Genomic DNA, 14102 nt, shown 5'->3' with positions numbered 1-14102 from the left:
TCATATGCTGGCTATGCATGCAGAAAGCATACTAGAGAGCACTGCTCCTCCACGGAACCATCAGTTTTGTAAAACAGCAGCGTGAGGATGTAAATATTTTTAAAATAAATTACCACCTACTGCTATTCATAAATCGTGTGGTCTAATCGTGATTTTTATTTTCATTTAATTAATTGTGCAGGTCTACCAAGTACCTTTTTATGATTGTGCTCATATTTGCTCGCTGTTCCTGAAACTACATGGCTCAGAAATGTTATGTACAATCAGGAAGAATGTGTTGTAGATTTGTGAGTGTGAAATTTTGCCTGTAGTTTAGCAGTTGACATGACCATTTTGGATTGTCAGAATTCTGGATTGTGTTTGAGAACCCATGTTTTGTCTTATTGTTCAGTCCTAATCTTTGTTCAACAAGTGAAACTCATGGAAATATTCCCCTGGTTCTTTGTCCAGTGAGGGGGATGTTGTCAGTCTCCATCTACTTCAGTTGGCTTTCGGGGAGAGGAAGTGTCTAGCCTTGGGAAAGATACTTTATGAGGTAAATATGCACTGGCAGCTCTGCTGGCTATTGCTTACACCTTTTGCTCGGCTTCAAAAACTCTTTGGACATATAACATGCAGACCTGCCAACCTGCACGCATTTTGTGTACCAACCACGCAATTCTTGGTCAAAATACGCAGGTACGAAATGCCAGCTGAAACTACGCAAAAAAAAATAAATTATTGTAATTGAATAACGGAAAACAATCAATTAATACAAAACAATACCGTGCATTTATTTATGTATTTAAACAACATCCCTCAGATTGAACCACATGCAACGATCTTGTGCTTGTGGTTCTGTAACCCCTCCCCGACCCACTCAACATCCACTGATACGCTGCGGTACTTTATTATCTACCGAGGCGTAACGCTGCATTGTTGAGGTAAAATGGGAAGTGGGGAGTAATAATCAAGCACAAAAATCTGACCGTAATGTTAACATATAAAACGTTAAAACGTGTTTGGTAACTTTACGAGATGATGCATTTCAAGGGATATATCCTAATGAGATAAATTTGTGTATATAGTTAGTTGTAGTAGTAGCTCGCATACGATTTAGCCTCGTTACGAGACAGCTACGGTGTGAATAACTGATGGAGTAATTTAGCTGCAGTAACTCAAACGCTACAGAGACTCCCTGTTCAAACTTTGACTCGCGCACGCTCTGTTGGAGCAAAGTGACCATTGCAAAGGTGTTTGACTACAGACTGCTAACGTAGCAAATAATTCCTATTATTGCAGCCAGTCACCCGACCAGCCTTGCAGTTAGAAAATATTCTTGATGTCAGATGACGAGGATACTAACAAGGAGAGCCTTCCATAATATGGCATAAGAGAGAGAGAGAGCAGCAGACCTACTAAAAAGAAGCGAGTCCATGCCCCCCAGAAGTTCCTCGCAATGTATCAGGAGCAATGGCCGTGCCTCCATACATTTTGCACGTTGTTCAATTATGATTTTGACATTAGCTACCAAGGAGCTTCAGGTAATAATTTAGCTAAACCTCTAGTTACAAAGGCCTACATTCCTAGATAATTTTTCAATTTAATACTTTTTTTTTCATCAGGCCTATATGATGTGTGCCTATATAAGCTAATTCAATTATTTAATTATTAAATAAAAATGGAAATCATGAACAGAAACTTGGTTTTATTCATAATTGACAGTGTTTTACATCGTTGTAACATAAGTTTTTTTTTTTTTTTTTTTTACATTACAACGCAAGTTTTTGTAAGTTTCATTGAAAATGAAAACATGTTACAATATACAAAATAAATTATTTCCATTTTTATTAAATAATTGAATGCAATTCACTTATGGTTATCTGTTTGTATAAGCACACATCGTATAATGAAATATTAATCATGAAAAAAATTGTTTTAAGCAGGTGTACTCAAACTTTTGACTTGCGAGTATATCATAATATAGCTCAGTGCAGTGCAAGTGATATTTTAGAATCAGGTCAATTTATACAATTTTGCCTGATCACTTTAACAGTCAAAACTAGAATTATGAAGAAAGGCTTGTGTGTGCATTTGTGCATGCAAAGCGAAGTGGTGCGAAAGCATGTGAACTAAGCGTTACACTGACTATTGTGGTACTCAAAATATTTTCCTAAGGTTGGCAGGTCTGAACATGTACCTTCATTGCTGGTTTATACTATCATAAACTTTGATACAGAAAAAATATTGGGGAAGGTCTTTTACAACACTTCAACTGCAGTTGAATTAAGAAGGTCCTGTATTGTCTGAGTGAGTGAGGGGGATGATGCTAATTGCAAAATGTTAATGTGGATTGTCCTGTATTGTGAGTGCGAGGACAATGATACAGAAAATGTGGGAGGGCTTGTGTTGTATGTGTGCAAGTAAAAAGAATGCTGGTAATGTATCAACACTGCATCTCCCTTAGGGTCTGGAGTACTGCGAGGAACGCTACAGCCAGGATCTTAATGACACAGCCTTCCCCTCCAGGGCTCAGGCCACCAACATGTGCCTGCTGGGCTGCCAGACCATTGAGAAATTTCGGCACCACCCTGATCGTGATGACAGCATGAATGAAGGTCTCTTATATCAACAATGGCCACCTACACTCACCATTTCACATACACTTCTCATTTTTAATGAACTTATTTACAGTGATGCCCATAAATTAAAGTATAACCCCAGCGATACAAACTTCAGAGTTAACAAGTGAGTCGTCAACCGGAGTGTGAACCCAGAGGTACCATTTTCATGCTCCTTAGATAGGCTGTGTTTTGTTATGCAGACTTTAATTCTAGTTAGGACGCTTAGCTAGTGTGGTCACCATATTGTTGTAGTGCTGCAAGTCTGCAAACATTAAGTATGCATTATAGTCCCCAATGTGTTCTTCCATGCTTGACAGAACCCAGAATTTTATATATTCATCAATGTATACTTATAGGTGATCTTCGTTCTCAGAGGAACAAACAATAATTTTTTTAAATGTTACAAAATAATTGATAGTGAATAAAATAGCCACAGCGGGCAGCATACTTCAAAAGAAGTCAAATTTTTTTTTGGCTTCCCAAAACCGATGCAGTTCTCTGCGGATGAAATTGTTTTTTACTCTATGCGGTTTCGCTTTGAGCGCTTAAGACCCCACCCATTCAGTATTCTGGCCAATCATATGTTACCCTGACGCGCTTTGACAGATTTGTCTCAGATATTTCGCCATTTCAGGCGACAGACACTCACTTCTGTGGACAGAGTGTGCGCTATTTCTCTCCATTAATTAATTGCCATCTGGCTATCTTTGTAGTCCCTCAGAGAGGGATTATAGAGGTGTTTGTACCTCCTCACGTCCTCAACCAACCTTTCTTCAAAACTGTCCATGGTAACATATTAATGGATTGTAAACGTGTGATTGGATTGCCAATGTATTATTATGTATTATTGTATTATGTATATATGTTATTATTGTAACATTGCCGGCAGTGTGGTCTCTAAGGAGACGGGGAATCAGCTTGCGGAAATAAAACAAAATGAATCACGCCCACCTTGAATTCCTGACCAATCACACAGGATGTTCGCATTGGTGTCATCTGCGGTGATTTCGGCTAGTTAGAAAATCTTGGAGGTGCAAGAAGTGCCTAAAAAAACTTTGGCAAGGGAATGTGTTGTTAGTTTTTTCCGCAATCACGTCATTTTGTTCTTACGACCTCACCGAACTTTGTTTTCGCAAGAAGTGTGCTGCCCGCTTTAGCTGTCAGTTGTTAATGTAACAAACCCCTCAGAAACACCAAACAGTGTTGGAGTCACCAACTGTAAGAAACCAGAACTTATCACATCAAGGTCACTCTTAACTCTTAACCCCTTAGCGCACATGCCAAATCTGGCCAATCCTTGCCCATTTAGGGGGTACCCTATTCAGGGTTTCCCCCAGAAAAGTTGTTAGGCCCAGTGGCAAGGATCTTTTGACGGGGGCCGGCGGCCAAGTGCGTTTTTTTAGGGGGGCGCGGGCCAGCGACAGACTGATGGCAGCATTAAGGTGGGGCCCTTAATGCTGCCATCAGTCTGTTATCTTCTGTTATCTTTGGCCATCAGCTGTCAAAGATAACAGAATCACGGAAGGAATCGCGGAATTGAGAATTTAAAAAAGCTATAATACAGATTCCATAGGGCCCTACATTAAGTCAGTGCTAAAAGCTGACTGGAGATTTGAAAATATGACTACGTAATGTGAATGTTGTTATAAATAAGTCATTTATTCAACACACATTTAAAAAAATCAACAACTATTTACAGCATAGCAGAGTCTTACAAAGAATCTGACAACAATGTACAGTCTTGGAATGCTGTGTTTTCAACAACAACAAAAGAAATTAAATTAAAATAAATATCATAGTTTTTGCACTCTACAAAAAACTTGAAAAAAGTCCTGATTGCCTACTGAATCTTACAAGCCTTGGAATGCTCGGCTCATTTATACAACAACAAAATAAATTAAAATAAATAATATCAAAGTTTTTGCACTCTACGGGGTAGAGCGAATTCTTGTTCGAATCTGGTGAAATATGAACTGTAATTATGCATTCAAATTCTAAATCGGGGAATGCAATTAACATTACTGCCTGGTTCTATTTTTTCTCATGTCGCAGTTTGATGTCATGAGCCTTGTCTTCCGAAAAGTGGTAAGCCGAGTGAGTCCATGAGAACAGTTACAACACCAGCACACCTCAGAAGCGATATTTGGAAGTCTTTTGTGTCAGATACCCATGGCTCTCACTGCTCGCTCGCAAACACCTGTGCGTACCTGGAACTTCTGCACGATTCGAATGAGTCTGCCGGCAATATTATAAATAAAAAGCGAGCCGCACTTCATTCTTATCAAGTCAATAGACTTGTTTTTCTGTCCAACAACCTGTAGGTGTTTCTCATCCAGAAAACAATGTCAGTAAGTCTATCAGCAAACATATGGCTTAGCTATGCTCGGAAGTCCTCAATAATAATAGTATTTTCCAAGAAATTACAAAAAATTGTTCACAAAGTTTCATCAGGTGCAGTGCCTTTCACTGCTACCACAGAGTGAATGCGTAACTGAATGCCATGATGAGAGAACTTTTGGTTATGCTGAGATATAAAACTCTATTCCAAAAGCAAAATTAGACATGTTATACATTGTTAGAAAGCCTATACTCTCACCTACTGAGTAAATAAATTGTTAATGAATGTTTGTTTGCGATTATGAAATGGGATGGGATTGCAAAAGGAGAGGGAGCCAAAGCATGTTAAATTAGGGTACATTATCCATGTCTGTTCCGCTAGAGTATCAGATTACATAAAGAGTCAAATTAATTCGAACAAATTCCATCTTAATTGGAATTCGTTCGAATGTCATTTTGGGGAAAAGGTGACAGCCCTATTAGCAGTCTCTTCCTCATCGCCATCACCTCCAGTATTTGGCCGTCTGAAAAACTGTCTAAGGTTTTTTGGCTTTTACCTTTCCTCCTTGACATTATCCCTAAATGTCACAAAGGAAGTATCTGTGTTACTGACTGTTTGGCTAGCTAGCTAAGTTAGCTAAATGACCACGTTGTCGTGCACATCAGTGACATCAAGCTAACGTTATTAATAAACAAGTGAAGTCGTTATTTCGATGTGATTAATAAGTCATAAAATGTTACAATGTATCGAACGTTACATTCATGCTACTAGTTTAAAGTTACCTACACACTGCTTAAGTTAATATAAAAAGAATGTACTTACCGATGAGATGAAGTGATAACACCGTTTTTAACAAGATTAGTTAGCCTACTAAATAAGAAATGGTGGCTTGCTAGGTAACATTAGCTTGTGATAGTTGGAAAGGTCAAGTGTTGAACGTCACTCTACGCACAATGAGGGTAAAGAACACTGATCGCAGACCTGCTGTTTTCCTATGGTGCATTCACGTTTTAACCAACAGATGTCGCTGGTGAGCTTTCCAACTGAGCTGCCCCACTGTAACTGTATCTTAAAAATACATTTAAAAAAAAAAAAAAGAAAAAAAACCCCGATGCTTAAGCTTGGTTGGGGGTCAACTTAGGCCCTACGGGCTGCCTGGCTTTCAATACTCTGGCGGAAACCCTGCTATTTAAAGCTCCAGATGTGAACACGACAGAGACTTGAAAAATGGCTTAAATGAAGCAAGACATTTGTACTATTTACAATACTAACTTTTTCCTAAATTCTTCCGTTTCTTCCTAAATTATGAATATAAAGTGCCAGAAATGCAATTGTCTAGACAAAAAATCAATTTGCTCTTTTTTAGTTTGCAGTGAAATACTGAAACATTGCAAATTTACAGCAAACTATACATATCCTGGATCAAAAACTCCTTGACCACAAGTGTGTCAAATCGAAGGGTGGATACGCATAACTACTAAAGATCTATGAAGGAAAAACTAAGCAGTGTACCCAGTGTCTCCAAACCTATCCAAAATGTGTAAATTATGCATTGCTGTAAATCAAAACATAATCATGTATTTCACTACAAATCAACTGTTTGACTGAAGAAACTCACTGTTGCATCATTTTCAAGTGGGAATTACAAGCTTTCCATCAGTACAGTGGTCTAAAATAGCTAGGGGTCCAGAAACATATCCAAAATCTCTCCAAAATGGAATATAATGCTTTTTGTCCATTGTAAAGCATATAAATGAGCCCCTTATGAAGGTTTAAGATGAAACATTGATATCAGATTTAAAAATAATGCAAAAATATTGTAACACAATGCTGTACAGTACCTAAATGTGTAATAATTAACGCTTGTATGTATTCCTATGCTCTGTACTCTCCTATGTTTACTTGTCTGGAAATGGGACGACATGAAAACAATTTTCAACCGTCCACCATGTTTTGGCAATGTTCAAACACTTCAAACACACATCACTGTTGCATGCATCACAAAAACGACTAGACTATCAACAAACGCTTACATTACAGTGTGAAATATCCTCATTATAAAATACCACTAACCTATTTAAAGGTTTTCACTGAATTTCAAAAATAACGTATATAACCGAAATATTTTGAGCAGTAATACTTAATACATAACAGAGACAGGAAATAAATGAAATAGTTGTATCCGCTTCTGTCTTACACCAGAGAACGATGTCTTAAAGAGTAATATAACGATTTTATACATCGTTAGAAAGCTTATACTCTCACCTACTGAATAAATGAATTGTTAATCAAGCCAGACTGTACTAAAAAGGGTGACAATGCCGTAAACAACACGTGTGGTATTACGCACAGCTATCTTGGAAGATATCCAGGCATCACAAATGCATGTATATTTCACAAACGGTTTGTCCAAGACAATATATGACGACTCGGTCTTAAAAGGGACATCTCTATGCGTAAAACCAACAGTAAGGTTGTATATTTATTTAATATTTAGTCCCAGATATTGACTGTAGAATGACATGGTATCATTTTAAAAACTTTTTCTCGTTTATTTTGTTATTCAGTGAGCAGCGTTTTCACTGCTGTATTGACATATCTTAGGGCTATTGTCGGTTTATCTTGTTGCTATGACGGAATACGATTTCTTAGTGGTGAAAGAATATTTTTATGAGTGCCGAGATAGACAGTATTTTCCATTATGTCATGGGTGGGGGGGTGTAGTTGTAGATGAGACTGCAGGGGGGGGTGCGTGTTAAATGAACGACCAGAGCGACAATGGTGGCGCTGTGAAACTCATCAATTTCTCTGGTTTAATGGTTATTTTTCAGCCTGAAATGCGATCGTATTTGTAAATGGCTACACGTCATCTAACTTACAAGTAGTTGGTTATCTCCCTGGATATGAATTAAATGTGATCTCAGCCATTTACTAATACAATCGCATTTCAGGCTGGAAAATGACCTATCAAGCCAGAGAAATTGCTGAGTTGTCTTTGAATCTTTATCGCCAAAGAATGTAGCAAGGCAGTCTGCGTCAGCATAGCAACGGACACTACGGTCTATAGCTACAACAAAACTTTAAGTACGGCACAATGGGTATAACAACTGTTTTAGAATGTCATTGCGTCACCCGGATCATTTTTGCAGCCCGGTTCAAAATAGGCATGACAGAACATAATGAGAGCCCATGAATGAGCGTGTAGCGGCACCACTTTCGTCGGCTTCGAATCCAAAATGTTGTCAGTTTTCGTTTTCTTTGACACTAACTCTGCCATGTCTCATCTCGTCACCCCTAAAAACACATGAACTTTCTAGTTAACAACACACCGTGCGCCGTGCGCATGGTCTTCCCCCCCACCCACATTTGATTGGTCTGCTGAAATTTGATCTCCTTGTTGCCGGTCTCTGCACTAAATTGCGCACGGCCTGTCAATCTTTTTTTTTTTTCCCCTCCATTCAGACACTAGTGGCTCCGTTTATAAACAAACATAATATTATGTTAATCACGTTGTCATATTGCTTATTACTAATGAAATTCCTACAAACACACAGATACGTTGCAATACAGTACACATATTTACCAATATGATCATAAGAAATATACTTACGCATGAAGTAGATCCTCAGCTGGATCAGTTCGCTGTTCGAAATGACACCGCTCTTCATCAGTGTCGTATTCCGGATGGACCATTTTCCAAAATTAAACGATATGTTCACCTCAAAAGAAGTGAATTAGGTGACACTTTGACATTCTATCCCGCTTTCGCAGACTTGGCATTTCTCACATGGATCTCACATCGCCCCTCCTTTAGTCTCCTTCTATGGAGAGTAATTATAATGTTGTTAACATGTGAATGCGATTTGGGCGGACTTCCTGCTGAGCGAAATTCACATAGTAATGAGTAAAGTTTAACGAAGCATACATGATCTAATTAATCAAATTTAGAACATTTAAAACAATTCATATTATTTGCCAATGGGCGCATTGGAAAGTCGCGATTCTAAGGTTTCTGTCAATGTTTTTGTTGCGTGTGTATGATAACAGCACGTGAAGTTAATCATCCAAATAGAAACGAAAGTAAATTTCATCTTGTCGAGCTCCGCCGGCGGAGCTCTCGACCCCAGAGGGTTAAACTAATCATTGATCTCAAACTGCTAATTAATTTTCAGTGATTAACAAGCATGCAAACGATCTGACTAATCAATTGGAAAGTGACACACAGCTTCTTCGCATTGTGTTAGGGAGATTAAATGATAAATGTGATTTAGAAAAATCTGTTTTAATCACTAAGCAGTGGCGGAAACTTCCTCTGATTTTCCTTGAGTATCAATACAATTAATCCACAAAATAGGCAACTCAATACTATCATATATAGCCTGCTCTCCCCAAATAGGCAGTTTTAGCGAGTAGCCTAGGCCTTATAGCCTACATTTATTTTCATTTGCAGTACGAAATTGTGCACATTTTTAATCAATATTATTTGCGGATACATGCACTTCTTTCTCCACACTCGTATTCATGGCAAATATCTGCAATGCGTAGATTGTAAACAATCTTGAAGTGCAGGTTTTGTTTTTGCTGGTTATTCTGTAAGCTAACATGGTAGATAACAGACTGGTGTATATTGTTTGTTAAGTGTAGAGTACTTGGTGATTAAAATGGATTTTTAACGGATAGATTGAATTTATGATTTAATCCCCCTAACACGGTATGAAGACGCTGTGTGTTAGGCTACTTGCCATTTGATTAGTCCGATCGTTGGCACACTTGATAAAGAAAAATGAATGAAAACAGGTTGACATCAATGATTAGTTAAGGAAATTTTTGCGCCCCACCAATTTTCAGCTTAGTCGTCGCTGCTTTAATATTTATTTTTAAAAAGTGGCTGGTAAAAAAAGGCGAGTGGCTGGTAGAAGTTGAGAATCTACCAGACACAGTGGTTAGTGCATAAAAAAAAGTTAATTTTACACCTTGACTTTAGTACCCATTTTACTTGAACAACAAGATAAATGTATTAGGTCACCTGGGTTTTTTTTTAAGAAAAACCTAAGGTAGATAAATCTTATCTACCTTATCTCCTGCTCCCACTTTGCAAAATGATTGGATAGTTTTCCAATAATTAATTGTAATTAAGCCAAAGAAGGCAGTTTTGAGGAAAATCGTGCCTAAAAAAAGTTTATACTTTGGTTTGTTATTCAATAAATGTGCATATATTAACTGAATTTATTCTGTACCTAAAATTTTAAACAAAACTACAGGTTTCCTGTACTGTATTGCCAAATATTTTGAGTATAAATCCAATGAAGTTACACTAGTCTTATACAGTACCTTTGTCAGACCGCATTTACAGTATTGTGTGCAGTTCAGGGGACAGATATAGAGGCTCTGGAAAGGGTTCAAAGAACTGCAACCAAGTTGATTTCTGGTATGAAAGATAAAAGCCATGAAGAAAGACTTCAGATGCTTAACCACTTGGCGCAAACCCCCTAGTGGTCAGCACACCAGCCTGCCTAGATTGCTCAATTTAGACATTCTGTGCTCCTGCAACCAAATTATGAGTTGAAAACACTTTGTTCTAGCTTTATTAGTAGACTATTCAGAACAACTATGCCGAATACGGAGTTTCGTAGCGCCACTTTGTCATGCTGGTCGTCTGTTTACCAAGCACCCCTCCCTGCAGTCTCAACTGTAACTACACCCCCCACGCATGACACACTGGACAATAGTGTCGATCTGGGCATACATGAAATCATTCTTTTACCACTAAAACATTGTATTCCGTCGTAGCAACAAGATAAAGCCAACAATAGCCGAAGGTATTGAAGGATCATGTAAAAAAATTGACTTACATGAAGCATTATATAAGCAATTATATAAAATGTAGTGACTTGATAAATATAGTTCACTAAGTGCTGAATGTTTACACTTAATAGCCAATGCATCTAATTGTACACCGTTTCACCTCATTCAGTGTATCGGTTGGAATGCAATTAAAAGGGTATGGACACCAGCTGCAGTAATTAAGTGCATTAAGGGATTAAAGAACCTCTATTTCTGTTTAACTTGCCCCCATGGTCAGTCTTAAGCCAGACACCCACCGCACGCGTAGTGACTGCGAGTGCACTACACGCGTAACTGAAGCGTAGTAGAAGTACTGTTATTACAACGGCAGCGGGCGACGTCCTCTACACCAGATGCGAACGCGTCGCGAGCCGGCTGCGAAGCTTGTGCGACACAAGCGAACTGAAGCATAGTTTTTCGCTTCTGTTCTATTTTTTCGGCTTGTTGCACGTCACGATGACCTGTTTATACACAGAAATATGCTCTAAAATGCTAGGTATACATGCTCTGATTTAGATTTCATCCTTATATTAGGCTACTGGGGGTGTGTCCATAGTTCCCTCCCAGATATTTTATAAGCAGCTAAAAAAATACAAACCTTTTTTGTATTGTCCTTGCAGAAAAAAAATAAATAAATACTGGAACCAGGGGGAAAGGAAAACCTTAGTTTCGCTATCTTATTTTGCGGAGGGGGTGGGGTAAATTTGAAAATACACCACAGAAAGACGTAGTTTATTGAATGATGTAGATGTGAATGCACCGGGCAGCGGTTTGTTAGCTCGAGTGTTGGAAGGTAGTTTTTAACCAACCATTGCTCAGCCTATTTGACTTCTCCGATGTCTTCGTTCGCCGTACTTTCAAAAAGGGCTTGTTAATAAAAATCAGATAATCCACAGAGCTTTAAATAATCTGATTATTTAGTGGTTTTGCCGATGAAAATGCACCTATTTTATAAATGAAGTTGTAAGCCAGCCTTTATTGCACTTGTACTTCAAAGCTTCCGGTGTTCATAGCGTTGTGGTGTTCATATCCCTTCAAGATTAAACTGTTACGCGATCTTTTTGATGATTAGCTGATTTAACTAAATCTGATCCTATAAATGTTTTGACGTGAATGACAAGACAACGCGGGAATTCCCAATGATTGATTACGGATTATTTATTATTATTATGATCATTACATATTCTTCATGAAATTGGCATGCTTGTTAACCAAGCAAATAAATTAATACAGTTTGAGATTGATTATTATGCAGGCTACGTTGCGATTTAAGCTTATGGTAATTCTTGAAAGCGTTTACTTTCTCACGTATTTACATGAGTTAACGAAATATGACCAAATTAACAAACTGAAAAAGGTCTCTCACCAAGTATTCACTTAACCCATAATCAACAGTCGTGAACAAACGTGAAATACACGATGTAATCCCACTACAGACTGCGAGAGCTACTAGGAATATAGAGCTTTAAGCAAGCCTTTGCGCGACACAAACAGAACCAGTGTAGATACGCTACGCGCCGCGCTGCTTCGCCATGCTGCTTATGCGCCGCTTACGCTACGCGTGCGGTGGGTGCCCGGCGTTAGAATGGACTCCCGAACCTATACTTGGCTATAACTGGAAGTTTTCCATATGACCATTGAATGAATCTCATAGGCTGGACCAACAGCTCTTTGACTCTGAGAACTATATAAACTTGTGTATTGGACTTAATATCTTTGAAGACTGTACTTGTACCTCTTCCCGACTGGTCGTATTATTAAATTATATAAAGGAGCTCCTGACTCTGTCGTTTGTTAACTTTATCTTCAACACCATCATTTTTGTTAAGAAATTCCTACAGCTGTGAAAAATGCTGCTCACTGAACACTGAAATTTTTTGGGCTAAGATGGAACTGGGGAACGGCAGCATTCATTCTGTCTCTGTCTCTCTATGGAACCCAGATAAGATTTCATCATCATGTAAGTGTTACTGCTGAAAATATTTCCGTTATATACGTTATTTTTTAAATTGAGTGTCTTTAAATAGGTTAGTGGTAGTTTATAATGAGGATATTTCACACTGTAACGTTTGTTGGTTTGCTAAGTATTTTGTGTTTAATTCACCGGATGTGACCTCAACTGGAACATTGCCAAAACGTGTTGGATGGTTGAATGTTGTTTTAATGTCGTCCCATCCCCATACAAGAAAACATCACATACTGTGATTATTTTTAAAATATGCTTTATAATGGACAAAAATCATTTTATTCATTTTTGGAGAGATTTTGGATATGTTTCAGGACCCCTAGATATTTTAAGCCACTGTACTGATGGAAAGCTTGTAATTCCCAATTGAAAATGATGCAACAGTGAGTCAAAACAGTTGATTCGTAGTGAAATACATGATTATGTTGTGATTTACAGCAATGCATAATTTAGACATTTTGGATAGATTTGGAGACACTGGGTACACTGCTTGCTTTTTTATTCATAGACCTTTAGTAGTTCTGCGTATCCACCCTTAGATTTGACACACTTGTGGTCAAGGAGTTTTTGTTCCAGGACATGTATATTTTAACCTGTTGTATCTCTCAGTATTTCATTGCAAACTAAAAAAAGGTGCAAATTCATTTTAGATTTTTTGTCTAGACAATTGCATTTGTGGCACTTTATTTCTTCCAGAATTATGAATATAAACTAATCTGCACTAGTATTGTAAATTGTGGAAATGTCTTGCTTCATTTAAGCCATTTTTCAAGTCTTTGTGATGCTCATATCTGGAGTTACAAAGCTTTAAACAGGGTACCCCCTAAATGGGCAAGGATTGGCCAGATTTGGCATGTGCGCAAAGGGGTTAATGTCTTTAAACTTTGTAAAAGGATACTTACATTACATTACATTACAGGCATTTGGCAGACGCTCTTATCCAGAGCGACGTACAACAAAGTGTATAACCATAACCAGGAACAAGTATGACGAAACCCCTAGACTTCAGGGTGATTTGATTGAGACTTTTACATTTGTAAGAGGGATTAATAAAGTGAACTACAAGAGATTCTTTAGGTTGAGTTCTGTTAGGAGAACGAGGGGGCATAAATGGAAATTGGCGAAAGGTATATTCTAGGAATGGGTACGAGTAATGGATGAATCGATAACTGGACAGATACGTTTTTGTTTTCTTTTCCCCACAAAGGGTATGCATGTGTACAACTGATGTGTTGGAACTTGGCTCCATTTATTAATTTAATGGATGTAAAAAAATAAGAATCACATTAAAATAGAGCATGCTCCATCAAATATGAATGGAATAAAACAAACATAGATTGCTTGCCAACTA

At 38.0% G+C, this 14102-nt stretch overlaps 1 protein-coding gene across 2 annotated transcripts in view; it reads left to right on the top strand.

The window, feature by feature from the left end:
• Nucleotides 1-14102, top strand: part of ahctf1 (AT hook containing transcription factor 1) — a 224807-nt gene that overhangs the window by 68133 nt on the left and 142572 nt on the right. For both annotated transcript variants that reach the window (XM_035422269.1, XM_035422270.1), the window contains 2 exons: nt 451-535; nt 2447-2597. In XM_035422269.1, the coding sequence (XP_035278160.1) occupies nt 451-535; nt 2447-2597 (236 nt within the window). The remainder of the gene's footprint in view (nt 1-450; nt 536-2446; nt 2598-14102) is intronic.

The sequence above is a fragment of the Anguilla anguilla genome, chromosome 6 (genome assembly GCF_013347855.1).
Source record: "Anguilla anguilla isolate fAngAng1 chromosome 6, fAngAng1.pri, whole genome shotgun sequence".
NCBI classification, from domain to species: Eukaryota; Metazoa; Chordata; class Actinopteri; order Anguilliformes; family Anguillidae; genus Anguilla; species Anguilla anguilla.
Note: the sequence above shows the minus strand (reverse complement) of the source record. Positions and strands in the feature narration are given on the sequence as shown.